We start from the raw sequence: 14,037 nt of genomic DNA, 5'->3' as shown, positions 1-14,037 counted from the left end.
GTATTTTCTGACATGTAAAGGGAGACAGAAGGTTTATCAAGTTGTCTTCAAAAGGAAAAGAGAGGGCTTACCTGTGTGTTAAGAATTTGGTTACATAGACAATGTTACAGAAATATTATTTATCGTTGTCTCCAAAGTAGACTAAACCATGCACCTTCCTACTATGTCTTAAGGACAAAAAGAATGAAAGCGCTGCCTAAAACTGGATCATGGAGTCCTGTTCTCAAGCTTCTCTATAGCTACACTCTTCATGATTTGATGTATATAATTTCGTTTATGCAGCTGATATTTACCTACAGACAAAACACCTTGATTTTAAGAAGGGCTCAAAACCCACATAAAGCAGTGACTCTGCAAGGAGATTCACTTGATTAAAGTCATTTTCACTCCCACTATGAATGTGACTGTATGTGCATCAGAGAGAGGGTCTGTTTGCAGGAAGACTATCAGCCAAGGGCCCCCAGTACTTCTGTCCATGGTGCTAAGGGGTGGGCAGCCCCCTTTAGAAACAGCAGCAAAGGGTGACTGAAAAAACTGCACCATCTCTGGGGTCACTGGGGTTCCATCCCTCAGCCCAAATCTGCTGAGGGATGGAACCTTTGTTCTTACATGCTCATTAAATGCGAGATCTTGGGCAAGTCCCTCAACAAGTCTTTTGTTCCTTCTTATGTAAAAGGAGAGAAATACAATGCTGTGTATGCAAAACCTAAGAGAGGGAGAAATGACTGTCTCTCTGCTCTTCTCTCTGCTTCATCACTTAGATAAGACTCCAAAGGCGCACTGTCGCATTTATCTCGTGTACTTCACATCTTGAATGATGAAGATCTGACAACAAAATGCTGCTTTAAAGGACTGAGCATAGCTATTTTATTATGTTTTATGTGAAATTACAGTTTGCTTTGGTAATTAGATGGGCTAAAAATGAAAGGAACAATGTCTCAATATTATGTCTCCAAAATGACTTCTAACTCCCTTGCTCACACTGATTCCCTCTCTGGTTTTTCAAGAGCAGAAAAAGAAAATGAATTAGGAACAAAGGAATAATGCAGTTTACATCCAGTTATAAGGAAAGAAATAAAATTACACCTTTTTAAAGAGAAATGAGAACCTCAGGCCAAGCAAGTAATGCCCTTAAAATCTACCAAAACATCCTGGAGAAACTGCTGTCTGAAATAAAGCAAACAGTTCAACACCTTCAGGGATGCAGAGAGCTCCGCAAGCCAGCTTTCTAAGGAGAGTAAAAGCTGATCTCTCAAGTCAGCCCCCAGCAAGAAAGACAGCACCATGGAGCCCTGCTCTGTGGGCTCCGTGGGCTGCTCCATCACAGAGGGTATAACTGCTGCTTGAGAGGCAGAGAGTCTGGCTCCATCCTGCCTTCTGCCAGGGGGGAGTCCTGAGATAGTTTCATTAAAAAATATTGGAAGTATAGAAAAATAACTATCAGGCAAACTCTGAGAACAGTGAAACTACCTTCTAGCAGCCCAGAAAGGTCATCCAGCCTTCTTTCAATGGTGTTCTACCAAAATGTATTGTTAAAGTGGGTTTAAATTTAGTGCCTGTGCACCACGGTGGTAAGGGCCATGCCAACAAACAGATCTAATCAGCCATAGAGCCAGAGAATCTAAGGGTAACAAACTAGCCACCTGGCCTTTTAGCCCATGCTGCAGCCCTTATTAATTAAGCAGGTCAGCTAAGTGACTGAGCAGCTCATTATGATTCAGAGGAGCAGCTGTTGTGTACTCTCTTCTCCAGCAGGCATTAGGATGGGGGTTTAGGGCTAGAGGGAGAGGGAGAACACAGGGGCATAGGCAGTGGGGAGGGACAGAGAGGTGAGGGGGAAATGGCGCCTTTTTTCCTTCCTTCAGTGCACAAGAGGGATGAGAAGCTCATTCCCTAAACCCGCTAGCACTTCACGCATGCAGCAGAGTGGCCAACTGCACGTCCTGAACTAGTTAGCTTCACACGGTGTGCATTGGCAGCACATTCGAGAACCCTTAAAGGACCTTACACTACAGAGCCTCTGGAATGGGTCTGACGCGGTAGAGCTGGGAAAGCGACTTCCCACACCCTGGCCACAGAGCAGCCGGCACACAAGCACCAACAGCGAGCAGTCCTCTCTAGCTCCTGGCTGCTTTACTATTCAAAGTCTAAGAAAAGCCACACAAGAGTGAAAGCCCAGGCACAAAACTAGAGAATTCTTTCCAGGTCTGAGAATACACAGGGTTTGTTTTTTAAATTGAGGTATCATTTATAATCCACAGTGCCTGGTATGCAGTGTTTTAAAAAAGATTTTTCAAATTTGTAATTCAAAAACCAAATGCTAGGGAATGAGCTTTGACAGGTAGAGTTTCAACCTACCTGTGATAAAATACAGATGGGCCACCCTGGAAGTGAGACTGACACCAAGGGCTGCGGATTATGTTTGGCGAGCAAATGTGAAAAGGCTATCTGGGATGTAGAGATGACGACGATGGGCTGGGGTGTGGCTGCAACCACAGAACAACCTTGGCAATCGCATCAAGCAACATGAAAGAAGCTTGCAAACATACCCACAGCTAAATGCATGATTACTTACTGCAAGTAAGTGCAATTCTTCTAGGTAGATTAACTTCAGAATCTGGCCAATACATACAGGCACATCAGAAAGAGTCAATATTAGTTAAAGTAATCCCTTTGTTCCACTTTTTATAAAGTCTAGAATCATGAAAAGTGCCTTTCCCCCTTTTTCTAAGCAAATTTATACTAAGCAGAAAAAATAAAATAGAACAGAATGAACACTTAGGGAATAAAAACACAGGTCATGGCCACCTTCATGCAAAATTTCATTACCAATGGTCACATTTTCTTTCTTTCTTTTTTTTTTTAAGAAAAACCAAAGACACAATGCATATATCTGGATCACTGGCTGTGAAAGGGCCTTAAACCCACCACCAGGCAATACGACAGAAATGGTTCCAGAACTTACAATCTTCTTCTCACGTTTGCTACTGTGTTCTACTGGCATGCTGCTGCCATTGCTTCCTGAGGGCACAATGCAGCCAGGGTTATGTGCCTGAGGTGGAGGCATGCTCTGCAAAGGTTAAGACACACAGATGCATCACACACAGGAGACGCTGACAGCCGAAATACACATTAAGTACGTGCAAGTTAGAAAAGCAACGTGCACACTTCCATGACATGTGAGGTGTGCAGCAAACGATTTTGCAGGCTACAGTTCAAGTACTAATGAAATCTGACAAGACTACACAGACTCTGTGGCAAAGAGCATAACTGGTTTCATCAAATTAAAAAAAATGAAAGACTACTATTTTTAAAATGCCTAGAGAACATCTCTTTCTCACTTGAAAGATAAAAAAGACTGTAAATCCACAGAAACAAAGAAAACAACAGCAATTGCAACAAACAAAAAATTCTCCCATGACCCCGTGTGCTTGAGAAAGAGGTATTCCAGACTAGGACCCAGGAGGTGATAACCCATGCATGTACGTCCACATGCAGCATCCAACTCGTTAATGCAAACTGTTACTTCTCCACAGGCAACACGATTCCTCCCTATTTTACATGGTACAGACAAGTCAAGTATTTACCTCCTGGCTTAGGAGAGGTCTTGCTTCGAGAGCTATCTTTTTCTTATGCTCCTCTTTTACAGGCATTAGGGGCTTGAAAAACTTTGGTGGCTGAGGAGAGAATGCTTTAAAAGGGCTGACTGATAAGGCATGAGGATTCTCCGACGTACAGCCTGGGGAAGACAAAAACACCAGTTTACAGGCACAGAGCACTTGAAACAACACACAGAAAGAAAGGTACAACCTGGCCACAGGAATATCTGGTATAACAAAGAGATTAATATGCTAATATGTGGCTAAGCATTAAAACCGAGGTAGACAAGAATGGAGATACATCTACAAAGTCACAAAGGGTCATCAAAGACATGAGAAACCAAATTTTCTACCTTCTTTTCAGGATCCAGGTTAAGTGCCACTTACCAGACCAATTTCAACTCGTGCTGATTTTGTTGCCCTGCATCTTCAGAGCCCTTATTATATGCACATGCAATTTGACACTTTATCACTTAGTATCTAACTTTCTATGTATTTCATTTCCGCAGTTAGATTTTAAGATGCATTAGTGGTACCTTTTTTTCATCTTTTATTGCATATAGCAAGTAGAGACTCAATAAATGATGAGTGAATACTGCACAAATTCTTGCAAGCCCATTTTTTCCTCAAGCCCACCTGCTCCCTATGACTAAGGAAGGACAATCTTCTTTCTTGCTTCTACTCATTTCTTTGAGCCTCTTCTCCTCCTCCTTTATTTTTCTCCCCAATTCACTGGTACAGTGGCACTTAGGTAAACGCTAAGGGGTAAAATTATAGAACTGATGTACTTATCCACAAAATGTGTTCCCTTCATGGCACTGAGAGATTATATTTAGGTAATAATGTTGTCACTAATCAAATTTATTTCTAGTGTCATTTAAAAATTTAGGAATCAGAGACATGTTCTAAAAAATCCTTTGAGTACAAAAACATGACAGAGGTGGATATTCTTTTGGTGAAGAGTGAAGTCTTACCATAATGTAGTAAGATCTGTGACTTCCAGCTCAGGAAATGGTGCGTGAAAAGTGATCTGAAAACTCTGAAGTGTTCCCCAAAAGGCTTATTATTGCTATTTGAATGATGTATTGGATACACAGCAAAAAGAAATCGAGTAAGTGAACGTGGTATGTTCCAATCAAGAAGAGAGTTTAGGGCTATCTAGCAAACCAGGATTTCAGCTTCCTACCTTATTATTTGCCATCCATAAAAGACCTTTACTCAGTGCTTTTCCCAAGGACTGTAAAGAAATAACACAGGAAAACAGTCTCACCGCTACTTTCTTTACTCCTTCGAGGCGAGTCTCTGGGTAGCGTCCCGTAACACGCGACGTCCTGGTAACTGGAGCTGTAGTCCGACACGTCTAGCTGGCTCTCTGGCCAACCCTACAGGGTAAAGCAAGGGGTTCAGCTGGGACTCAGCCCCTCCAGAATGGGAAAGGAAGCCCAGATTTGAGTTTTCCCGTTTTTTAACGGGATGGCAGTGTGTACTCTTCTGTTTTTATTATGAAGTATTTTAAACATGTAGAAAAGCCCTAAATATGACAAATACTGTCATACCCAAGGTATACCTAGATGAGTAACTGTTAATACTTTATTGTATTGTTCAAGATTTAATAAAATCATTACCAACAGACTGACCTACAGGCTCCATTCTTCTTCCTCCCTCCCCAGAAGCAACCACTTTTATGAATTCGGTGTGTATCTGAGGAGGCTGGATAATTTAAAGCCCAAACTGAAACACTTTTCAGAGGGAAATGGTTCCACTGGTAATTTTTTCTGGGCAGCAGGTATAAGCTGGGACTGCCCCAGGTAAACGAGGTGATATGGTTACTCTCCGTATACCTGAGATTTAAAAGTATCAAATTGGCATAAGATATTGATATCCTCAAGGGAGAAAACTCCGCTTGTATATCATATAAGCTTATTTATTTACTTGAACTTCTCAGTTCATTGAAGCCTCTAAGGTCTAACTTTTAAGCTTCTTGAGGACATAATCTGTGTTTATACTCTGAAGCAGCCTCAGTCCCTAGTTTAGTAACTTGACATGCAATATACATGGTTAAGAAATATTTGCTGAATAACATGATGTTGCAAATGCCCTTGATTTTAAATCCTTAATTTTAGTCACTTGAAATAATTGTGATTTTGCAATGGTGGACACAATACCTTCTAAAATCATTTAGAGTTAGATCTATAAACATAGATGTTCAACTGCGTGTGGTATTATCCTAGAATGAGAAGCAGTATCATGCTAAGTAACGGTGTAACACTCAGAGCGCACAGCAATTTCATATCAAGTATTTGAACTTGGAAGTGGACATGTAGAGACAATGACCTGAGTAAGATGAAGACAGAAAGTCCAGAAAGAGTGAAACCACCAAGATACCCTGACTTCCCAGACTCAGAGACTGCTAATAACCCAGCCAGGCCTGCAGGCGCACACCTTATCGTCTTCCTCAAAGCCAGAGAGGTCTGGTCGACTGGAGGAGACCTGGAAGAGATAAATAGTTTTACCAATGTGGTTCATAAATTTCACACAAATTTTATGTATACGCAAAGAAATATGATGTCACACATACAGGTGAAGCCTGGATGACCATCTCTCCTTTCTTTCTTCCTTCCCCAGGAGCAGTGCTACCCTAAATTTGGGGCTTATTATTCCCACACAGGTTTTATTCCCATTCAGGTTTTATATATGTGTGTGTATACACACACACACACACACACACAAATAATATATATATTATATACGTTATATAATGTCTATAAATAATATGTAGCATTATTTTGCATATTTTAATATTTTATATAAATAGTACCTTACTACACATAGTCTTCCTCAATAGTCTAATACTTTGTTGTATTCTAGGTGGACATCCAGGTTGCTGCTAGTTTGTTTTTATTATGAACTTGGATGAAATAAATGTTGTTCCTGCTGCCCCTAAGTACTACTCTGTCTGCCTACTCTCAGTATTGACATGTGCATTATTTCAGCATCCTTCAGTTCTAAAGGCATCCCATGTACCTGTGAGAATCTGAGCACATATTCAGGCATGGAATCTCTGGCTGTAGATGGGGTACATGCACCTGCAGCTCTGTTCTTCCACTGAAATTTTAGGATCATCTTATCAAACCCTAAAAGAAATTACGCTGGGAATGTATAGATCAGTTTAAGGAGATGTGCCAATTTTTGTATATTGTGATGTTGTGTATTCCCACCAATGAACACACTCTCCACATGAGTTGAGGTCTTCTTTATAGTGATAACTGGATTCAGATTTCCTATTTCTTTTTGATTCCATGTTTTGCAGGAAATGTCCATTCTGTTTGTGCTTTTACATTTAATGACATAATATTTATTCATGGTTTGCTCTTATGATGCGTCAGTCTCTGTTCTCTCTGTGGTGATAAGGCCTTTTGTATTTCCATGATTTGTGTCTTCTTTCATGTTTTCTTTTCTGCCCCAATCAATATTACTGTAAGCAATCCATTTGACCAGTCTTCAAAAACCCATTTTTCAGTTTCTTTTCTTTTTGATACAACTCTGTCTGATCTTTATTATTTCTTTCTTTATTGAATTTATAATTCTACTTCAATATTTACTATCTTCTTTTAAAAAATATTCTGTTTTTTTCTAACTTTAAAAAATTTTATCCCAAGTATTTCTATATGAATCTCTTAAAAATAAGTAATTCTTCCTCCCCCTTTAAAAACCATAACCATATACCATCATTACATCTTAAAAAGTTAAGTGATTCCTAAATTGTATCACATATCAGTCAGTGTTCAAATGTCTCATAACCCTTTTCACAATTAATTTTGAAGCCAAATCAAAACAGTTCATACATTACAACTGGATATATCTTGTCTCCTTCAATTTCTGAGTTTTCCCTTTTCTCTAGGTCATTCTTCCTGTAAAGTTTCCCACAGTCGGGATTTTGCTGATTGAATCCCTGTGGTGTCATTTAACATTTTCCTCTAACCCTTGTAAATATTAGTAGTTAGATCTAGAGTCTTGATCAGACTTTGCTTCAGTTTATTTGGCGGGGATAGGGGGAAGGGTAGAATACTTCATAGGTGGGTTTTCTCTCCTTTGTAAGATAGACGTTTTCCTCATTAGTTTTTATTGTTCTTTTAAATATGAGATCTACACATTTCCTAATAGCAGCTCTCACTCTTTCGTTTTCTCCGCTGCCTAGTATTTGTGAGACCCCACGAAAGGCCCAGCCGTGTTACATAGCTGTGCTCTCTGATGTGCTTTCCTGGGACCGAGGAGCAGGTGCGGCACTTCGGCACATCCACACCGGTGCCGGGTGTTCTATTCTTACCCATAAGCCCCAACCTCGGGTCCCTTCCAGTGTCGCACCCCGGCCCCTGAGACAGGCCGTGCAAGCCCCCACCCCCGCCAGGGGTGCTCACGTGATGCACGTTCGGCGTGCTGAGGCTCCTCCGCAGGTGGCGAGCTTTGGTGGAGAGTGCTTCTTTGACTGTGACTGCCTGGAAATTTGAAGACTACGTTAATATTTCTCCTTCCATAGCAGAAGTAATATATGTTTCTTGTGGACAACTTAGAAAATACAGAAATAACGATCATTTCAATCCCACATGTCACCTGCTCCCCCATATTTACAAAATTGAAAACTTTTTGTAACTACTCATTTTTTTTTTTTTTTGCTTAATCCATCAAAAGACATTTTTCATGAATAAAACCAGGAAAACTGCTGAACAGACATTTATATATTATAGATATTTTTAAAGGTGGGCAGAGGAAACATAGAAAAATACCTCTAGCTATATATCTCACTTTAAAAACTACAATGAACTTTTATGCTGTTGGTGTTTCACTTATGCAGCAACCTAGGTGGCACTTCACTGAAGGAAGGTTTTTCTAACAGATGCCAATCTCAGTCCCCTGGTTGCTCAAGACACACTTTCTGTAACTTAAACTCCTGCTTCTAAGAAATGACACCTTCCATCTCAGAGTCCCCCTGTCCAGTGGTTTTCACCCGAACGTCATGCTGTTGTCACGAAGTTAACCTGGATCGGAAGGTCAGGGAACCAGCGCTAGCGTGTGGTTAAGCACATGGACCTTGGAGACAAGCTTTCTCAGTTTACATATGCGTTTGTACCACTTCCTGGCGGTGTAGCCCTGGGAAGGTTAGCTAATACATTAACTTACATTTTCTCATTTAAAAATGGGGATTATAACAGTATTTACCTCAAGGGTTATCTTGAAGATTAAATAAACTAATCTAAATAACTTAAGCACCATGCTTAAGTAAAAGGTATTCAATAAAATGTAGTCATTATTTGAATTTTTGTTTTGTTTTGTCAAAGTGACTTTTGTGTAATGAGATCTCTACTCAAATTTCCCTTCTCAGATAGATTGAGAAAGTGGTAAATAAATTCATCTTTGATCATTTGGGGTGAAGGGCGGTGATGAATCCTCTGGTTACATGCCAGAGGTCCAGTTACTCGCCTGCCGGAGCCGTTCAAGGCTCAGAATGTTCTCCACCTGCAGCACGCCGCGCGTGTACTTCTCAATGTACGTCTCGCCATCGGATGTGCCTTCGTTTTCACTCCTCGCTGCCATGAGAGCCAGCGTTTCCCGGTCCTCGATCTCCTCTGTTGCCTGAGGTGACAGGAAGACAGTTATACTTTTATATGAATGTATCTTTCATCAAAACTGTGGTGAGAAAATGATTTAAAAATTTTGAGAATTAACAGTCTCTATTACTTATATTATGATCTTTTAAAAAAGTAATAAATATTTTACCTTTGGTATATTGGATACTATTTCATAGGTTACACCACAGGAATAAAATATATTTTTCAATGACATTCTTCTCTTCAAACTCTGGGTGAAACTCTGATAGAAAAAGGAAGCTGAATTAAGCGATGCGAAAATATAAGTTATTAAGTATTTTACAAATTGTAAGAGTATTACTTACTAATCACTGTTTTGACACACATACAATACTCAAAATAGAAAAAAATAGAACAGAAAAAATCTGTGTCCACCCCTGAGGGACAATGATGTCCAGCTGTTATTTGGGCAGACTATAGAATCTGTGGCCTATGTAGGGGTGTGTGTGTGTGCGCGCGCTGCCTTTCTTTCCATCATGTCAGGGTTTCATCCGTCTGTCCTTGCACAGTCAGAAGAAAACTAGAGGATCAGTTTTGCCGACAGTACCTGTGAGATGAGGTCTGGGTGGGACATTTGGACAGGGATTTATTGGAGCCTGCATTTTTGTCCTGGTTTTGTCACTAACCCTCTTGGATCTGGCACTTGACCCTTTTGAAACAGTGCAATCTCATAGCTCCACTGCCTCCTTGGCTTATGGGTCTCAAATCGGTAAAGGTGGAAAAGTCCTTGCAAACGACATTAATTCTGCTATCCTCGGACCCCATTATTCCAGATAAATGAGAATCGGATTGTAACTTGGCAAGTAGGGTAACAATGTGCACATCCACTGTGTTAACACCACAAAACACTAGACTGTGATAGAAGGGAAAATGTCAAGCTTATATATGCAACCGCAGAATCAGGTCCTGTTACTACCTGTTTGTTGTAAATATTGGCTGCAATCCGTTTTCGTAACACTAACTCCATAGCAGCCGGGTGGCTGAGCTGGACTGTGGTCTTCACTATCAGGTAGATCCTTTCATTCTGGGGAGTGACCCTGTTCAAGTGAACGGAATCATGCACCGAGGAGTCCCAAGAGGCGATGGCTGAAACCTAAAAATGGCAGAAGGATGGGGAGAAGGAAACGAGATGCAAGTCAGGTACTGCGGTTTTACATCATCCACCAGAGAAAGAAAATACATGCAACTCAACTGAATAATATTTTTCCTCACTTTTTTGAATGACAACCCACAAGTTCTATTTTTTAAAGTTCCCAGTCCTCTTCCGCAAAGCAGACTGTAGTAATTTAATGGGAAGACAGGCCCACGAGCATATGCACCAATACAAAGTCCTTAAAGAGAAGCTCAGGGGTCAATTACCTCCTCATCACTGTGCTTTATGATGGGCAGGTAGAAGAACTGGCTGCCGTGCTCCTTGGGCAGGATGGAGTTCACGCCTGATGCGTGCGGGCCCACAAGCTGTTCGTTGGCACTGAGGTCATCCGCTAACCAAGTCCAGGGCACAGAAGCAAAAGAGGGGAAAAAAGTCAGTTTTTAATTAAAGACCAAGGAGATGAAATTTACATGTGACACATTTAAATTTTTTTCTTTCTTTCCTTATCCTGCAATTGATATAGAGACTTCAATAGTCACTCACAATAGCTTCTATCCTATACAGAAACAAGTATGGGGCCAAAAAGGTACCTTTGTGAGTCTCCTACAAAATGGTCTGCATATATTCTGTATGTAGTTCTAGGAGCAAATTTTTTTTTACATACACCTTCAAATTTTGCTGCTTTTCTTCTGTTTTCTTTTTAAAAAATTTATGGATTTGAGGGAGAAGAGGAAAAGGGGAGGGGGAGGGGGAGGAAGAGAGAGAGAGAGAGAGAGAGAGAGAGAGAGAGAGAGAGAGAGAGAGAGAGAGAGAGAGAGAGAGGGAGAGAGAGAGAAGCTGCTCCACCCAGCCACGTCTTCACTGGTTGATTCTTGTACGTGCCCCTGACCGGGGACTGAAACAGCAACCTTGGCGTAGCAGGACGATGCTCTGACTGACTGAGGTACCCAGCCAGGACCAAAATTTTGTTGCTTTTTGATATCATTTCCTTCTATAACCTAGTGTTAGGTTTGTTGTCCTACTTACATAACTTATGCTAAATTAGAGATTTGAGAAGTTCAATTATCGATTTAGAATCAAAGTTCTGGGCGCTTGGAAGAATTCTGATCATCTTCTTCCACTGCCATTCCAAAAGTGGGATTCACCTTCACAAATCTCTGTAAGTGGTCATCCCGTTTTTGCTTGTGCACCTCCAATAATGGGCAACTCCCCACTTCTGGAGGCATAGTCTACTTCGAGGCTTTTAAAAAATTCTTCATATGAAGAGGCAAACACAGTCTTCCCATGTTTCTATCCATCCATTATTGGTCTTCTCTCCAGAAGAGAGGTTTTGAGGCTGTGTTTTGAGGATCGCAAGGGTCCGGCGGAAGGGCCTCCCAGAGCCTGCCTATCCCCAAATTCGGCAACTCTGCTTTTGTATTCTACACATGGAGTTCCATTTAAGGTTGCGTTTTGAAAATGTATTTTACTGTTGAAACATATTGAAAACCATTGTTCTAGGTTCACCCAGGTTTGACGTATTGCTATAGTAAAGCACAACCCTTAATGCAGGGTGAGTGTGTGATCACGTTCCAACATCAGCTCTCTTGCGGTGGAGAGCAAAGGATGCTAGTCAGAAATGCAGATGCCCGGGCCCTTGCAAAGCCTAAAGATTCAGAATCTCTGAGGGTAATTACTTTCTCAGGTAATTTCTATGTCTGTTAATGTTTCAGAGCAGTAACTGCTTTAATGTTTCTATATGAAGTTCTCAATCTTCCCAGTGCTCTCTTTTTAAGATTAAACATCCACATCTCTCTTCTAGTGATCTACATGTCATGCCATATACATCTGGTTGGACTAAAATGCCACCTAGATGTGGCATATGAGTAATTAGAAAAGCGATTTAAGGATCAACAACATCCTGTGGGTCTGAACAGATTACAGACTTTAATTCAATGTGATAACCCCTGGAACATTAGAGGTCTACTTACCATTCAAATCGAGAAAGAGAACTGGTATGTGGGTTTCCATTCCAGGTGGTGGGATCCTAAATTTAATAACAAAATTTAATCATAACCAAAGGTGTGTCTTACATCTTGGCAGACAATCAGGCAGTGCAGGGGCATGGACACAGAATAGAACTACTGTGGAGATACAGGTTCTATTAATGAAGCAAGTTCACACTTACCGATGTTCCTATTAACACAAATCACGGGAATTATGTGACTTACATGAAGAACTACCAGTTATATGAATTACATGTCATTAACTGAGACAAAGATTATTTGAAGCATTTCTAAAAATAATTCTAGTGATGGGAAGAAGGAGATGAGGATGTTGTTAGAGTGGGAATAGGGGACAGGATCAAAAACCAGGGGAAGTAAACACAAGAGACAGTATTCGAAAAAGCTCAAAGAGAGCGAGAAGGAAGGATGTATGAAAGGAGGCAGGGTTGTGTACTGGACAGACCCAAGTGGTATTTTACCAAAAACTTGCCCATCTACATCGCAGTCAGCCTGGGGGCCTTTTAAATTGAGAGTCCTGGGCCCATCCTTTTTCTTCCAAATCAGAATAATTAGGAAGGGGATCCAGGACTCTACATTTTATCAATGCTCAAGGTGCTCTGAAGTTTGGAAATACCTCAGATGAAAGTGACTGGGGTAAAACAGTTTAAAGAGGGCCTCAAAGGGAAGAACACACTTGGGACTGAGCTGACTATTTCTGAGTGGCTGGCCAATGCACTGCCTGTGACTATAGGGTTCCAGCACAAGAGGACAATCAGCAGGGACAAACATCAGGTTATAAATTATGTGCCTGTAAATTCAGATTTTCTAGTTACATAATGCCATGGAATCAATTACACTTCCATTCATCATTTTAGACACAGCATCACTAATGTTTCTATGCGTATCCGAAAGAGATTATCTGGGCATGTACATTTGGTGTTCAAAGGAAATCTGCTTTCCCTTAAATGCCTAGAACATATTCTTACAAAAAGAGTGAGAATAAGCAGCAGTAGAAGCAGAAGCTACCATTTAATGAATGGGCACTATGAACATGGTATTTTTTTTAAACATATTATTGCTAATCTTTACCAGAGTACCAACAAGGTAGTTCCATTAACGATTAGGAATAAAGCCTCAGAGAAGTTAAGTAAACAACATTAAGAGCTACAGCTGGAGACTGTATCCAGCTCTCTTTCACCCCAGAATCTAGCCTACCACACTGTTTCTCACGAACATCAGGACTGACACATTAACTGTCTGACCACAGCTTAGATACACAGGGTGGGCAAAAGTAGGTTTACAGTTGTGTGGGTGGTTGTTTTTTTTTTCCTGCTTTGTAATCAGTATATTATGGAGACATTCATACATTTCAAGAACTGCTTAAATTCTGATATCCAGACTTAAGCTTGTGAAAAGACTTTTAAACACATAATTAAAGCTTTTCATAGTTTGCTGTACTACCAACATTAAATTACGGTTACTTTGGAGCATAAGTTAAATGGTTTAAAGTAAGCCTGTAACATACCTAAAAAAATACAATAATTAAAAAATGATACTACAAGAACAAACTTTATCACGTACTCACAACTGTAAACCTACTTTTGTCCCACCCCGTATTTTCTGCCCTCTTCAACTACACCCTGGATATACCCTTTATTTGAGTCAAAAAAAAAAAGAGAATTTCTGGTCATCAGGAAACCATATCCGAGCTGCTC

General features: G+C 40.6%; 1 protein-coding gene across 1 annotated transcript in view; it reads right to left on the bottom strand.

Moving 5' to 3' along the window:
• KIF13A (kinesin family member 13A) overlaps positions 1-14,037 on the bottom strand; it is a 203,432-nt gene that overhangs the window by 8,683 nt on the left and 180,712 nt on the right. Inside the window, exons 29-38 of the mRNA XM_053920223.1 lie at positions 12,308-12,363; positions 10,604-10,728; positions 10,161-10,337; positions 9,375-9,467; positions 9,074-9,230; positions 8,018-8,091; positions 6,042-6,089; positions 4,870-4,981; positions 3,588-3,739; positions 2,966-3,070 (exon numbers count right to left, since the gene is read on the bottom strand). Coding sequence (XP_053776198.1) covers positions 2,966-3,070; positions 3,588-3,739; positions 4,870-4,981; positions 6,042-6,089; positions 8,018-8,091; positions 9,074-9,230; positions 9,375-9,467; positions 10,161-10,337; positions 10,604-10,728; positions 12,308-12,363 — 1,099 coding nt within the window. The remainder of the gene's footprint in view (positions 1-2,965; positions 3,071-3,587; positions 3,740-4,869; positions 4,982-6,041; positions 6,090-8,017; positions 8,092-9,073; positions 9,231-9,374; positions 9,468-10,160; positions 10,338-10,603; positions 10,729-12,307; positions 12,364-14,037) is intronic.

This window comes from Desmodus rotundus, chromosome 3 (assembly GCF_022682495.2).
Source record: "Desmodus rotundus isolate HL8 chromosome 3, HLdesRot8A.1, whole genome shotgun sequence".
NCBI classification, from domain to species: domain Eukaryota; kingdom Metazoa; phylum Chordata; class Mammalia; order Chiroptera; family Phyllostomidae; genus Desmodus; species Desmodus rotundus.
The sequence above is the reverse complement of the archived record's forward strand: the minus strand, read 5'-3'. Positions and strand labels throughout refer to the sequence as shown.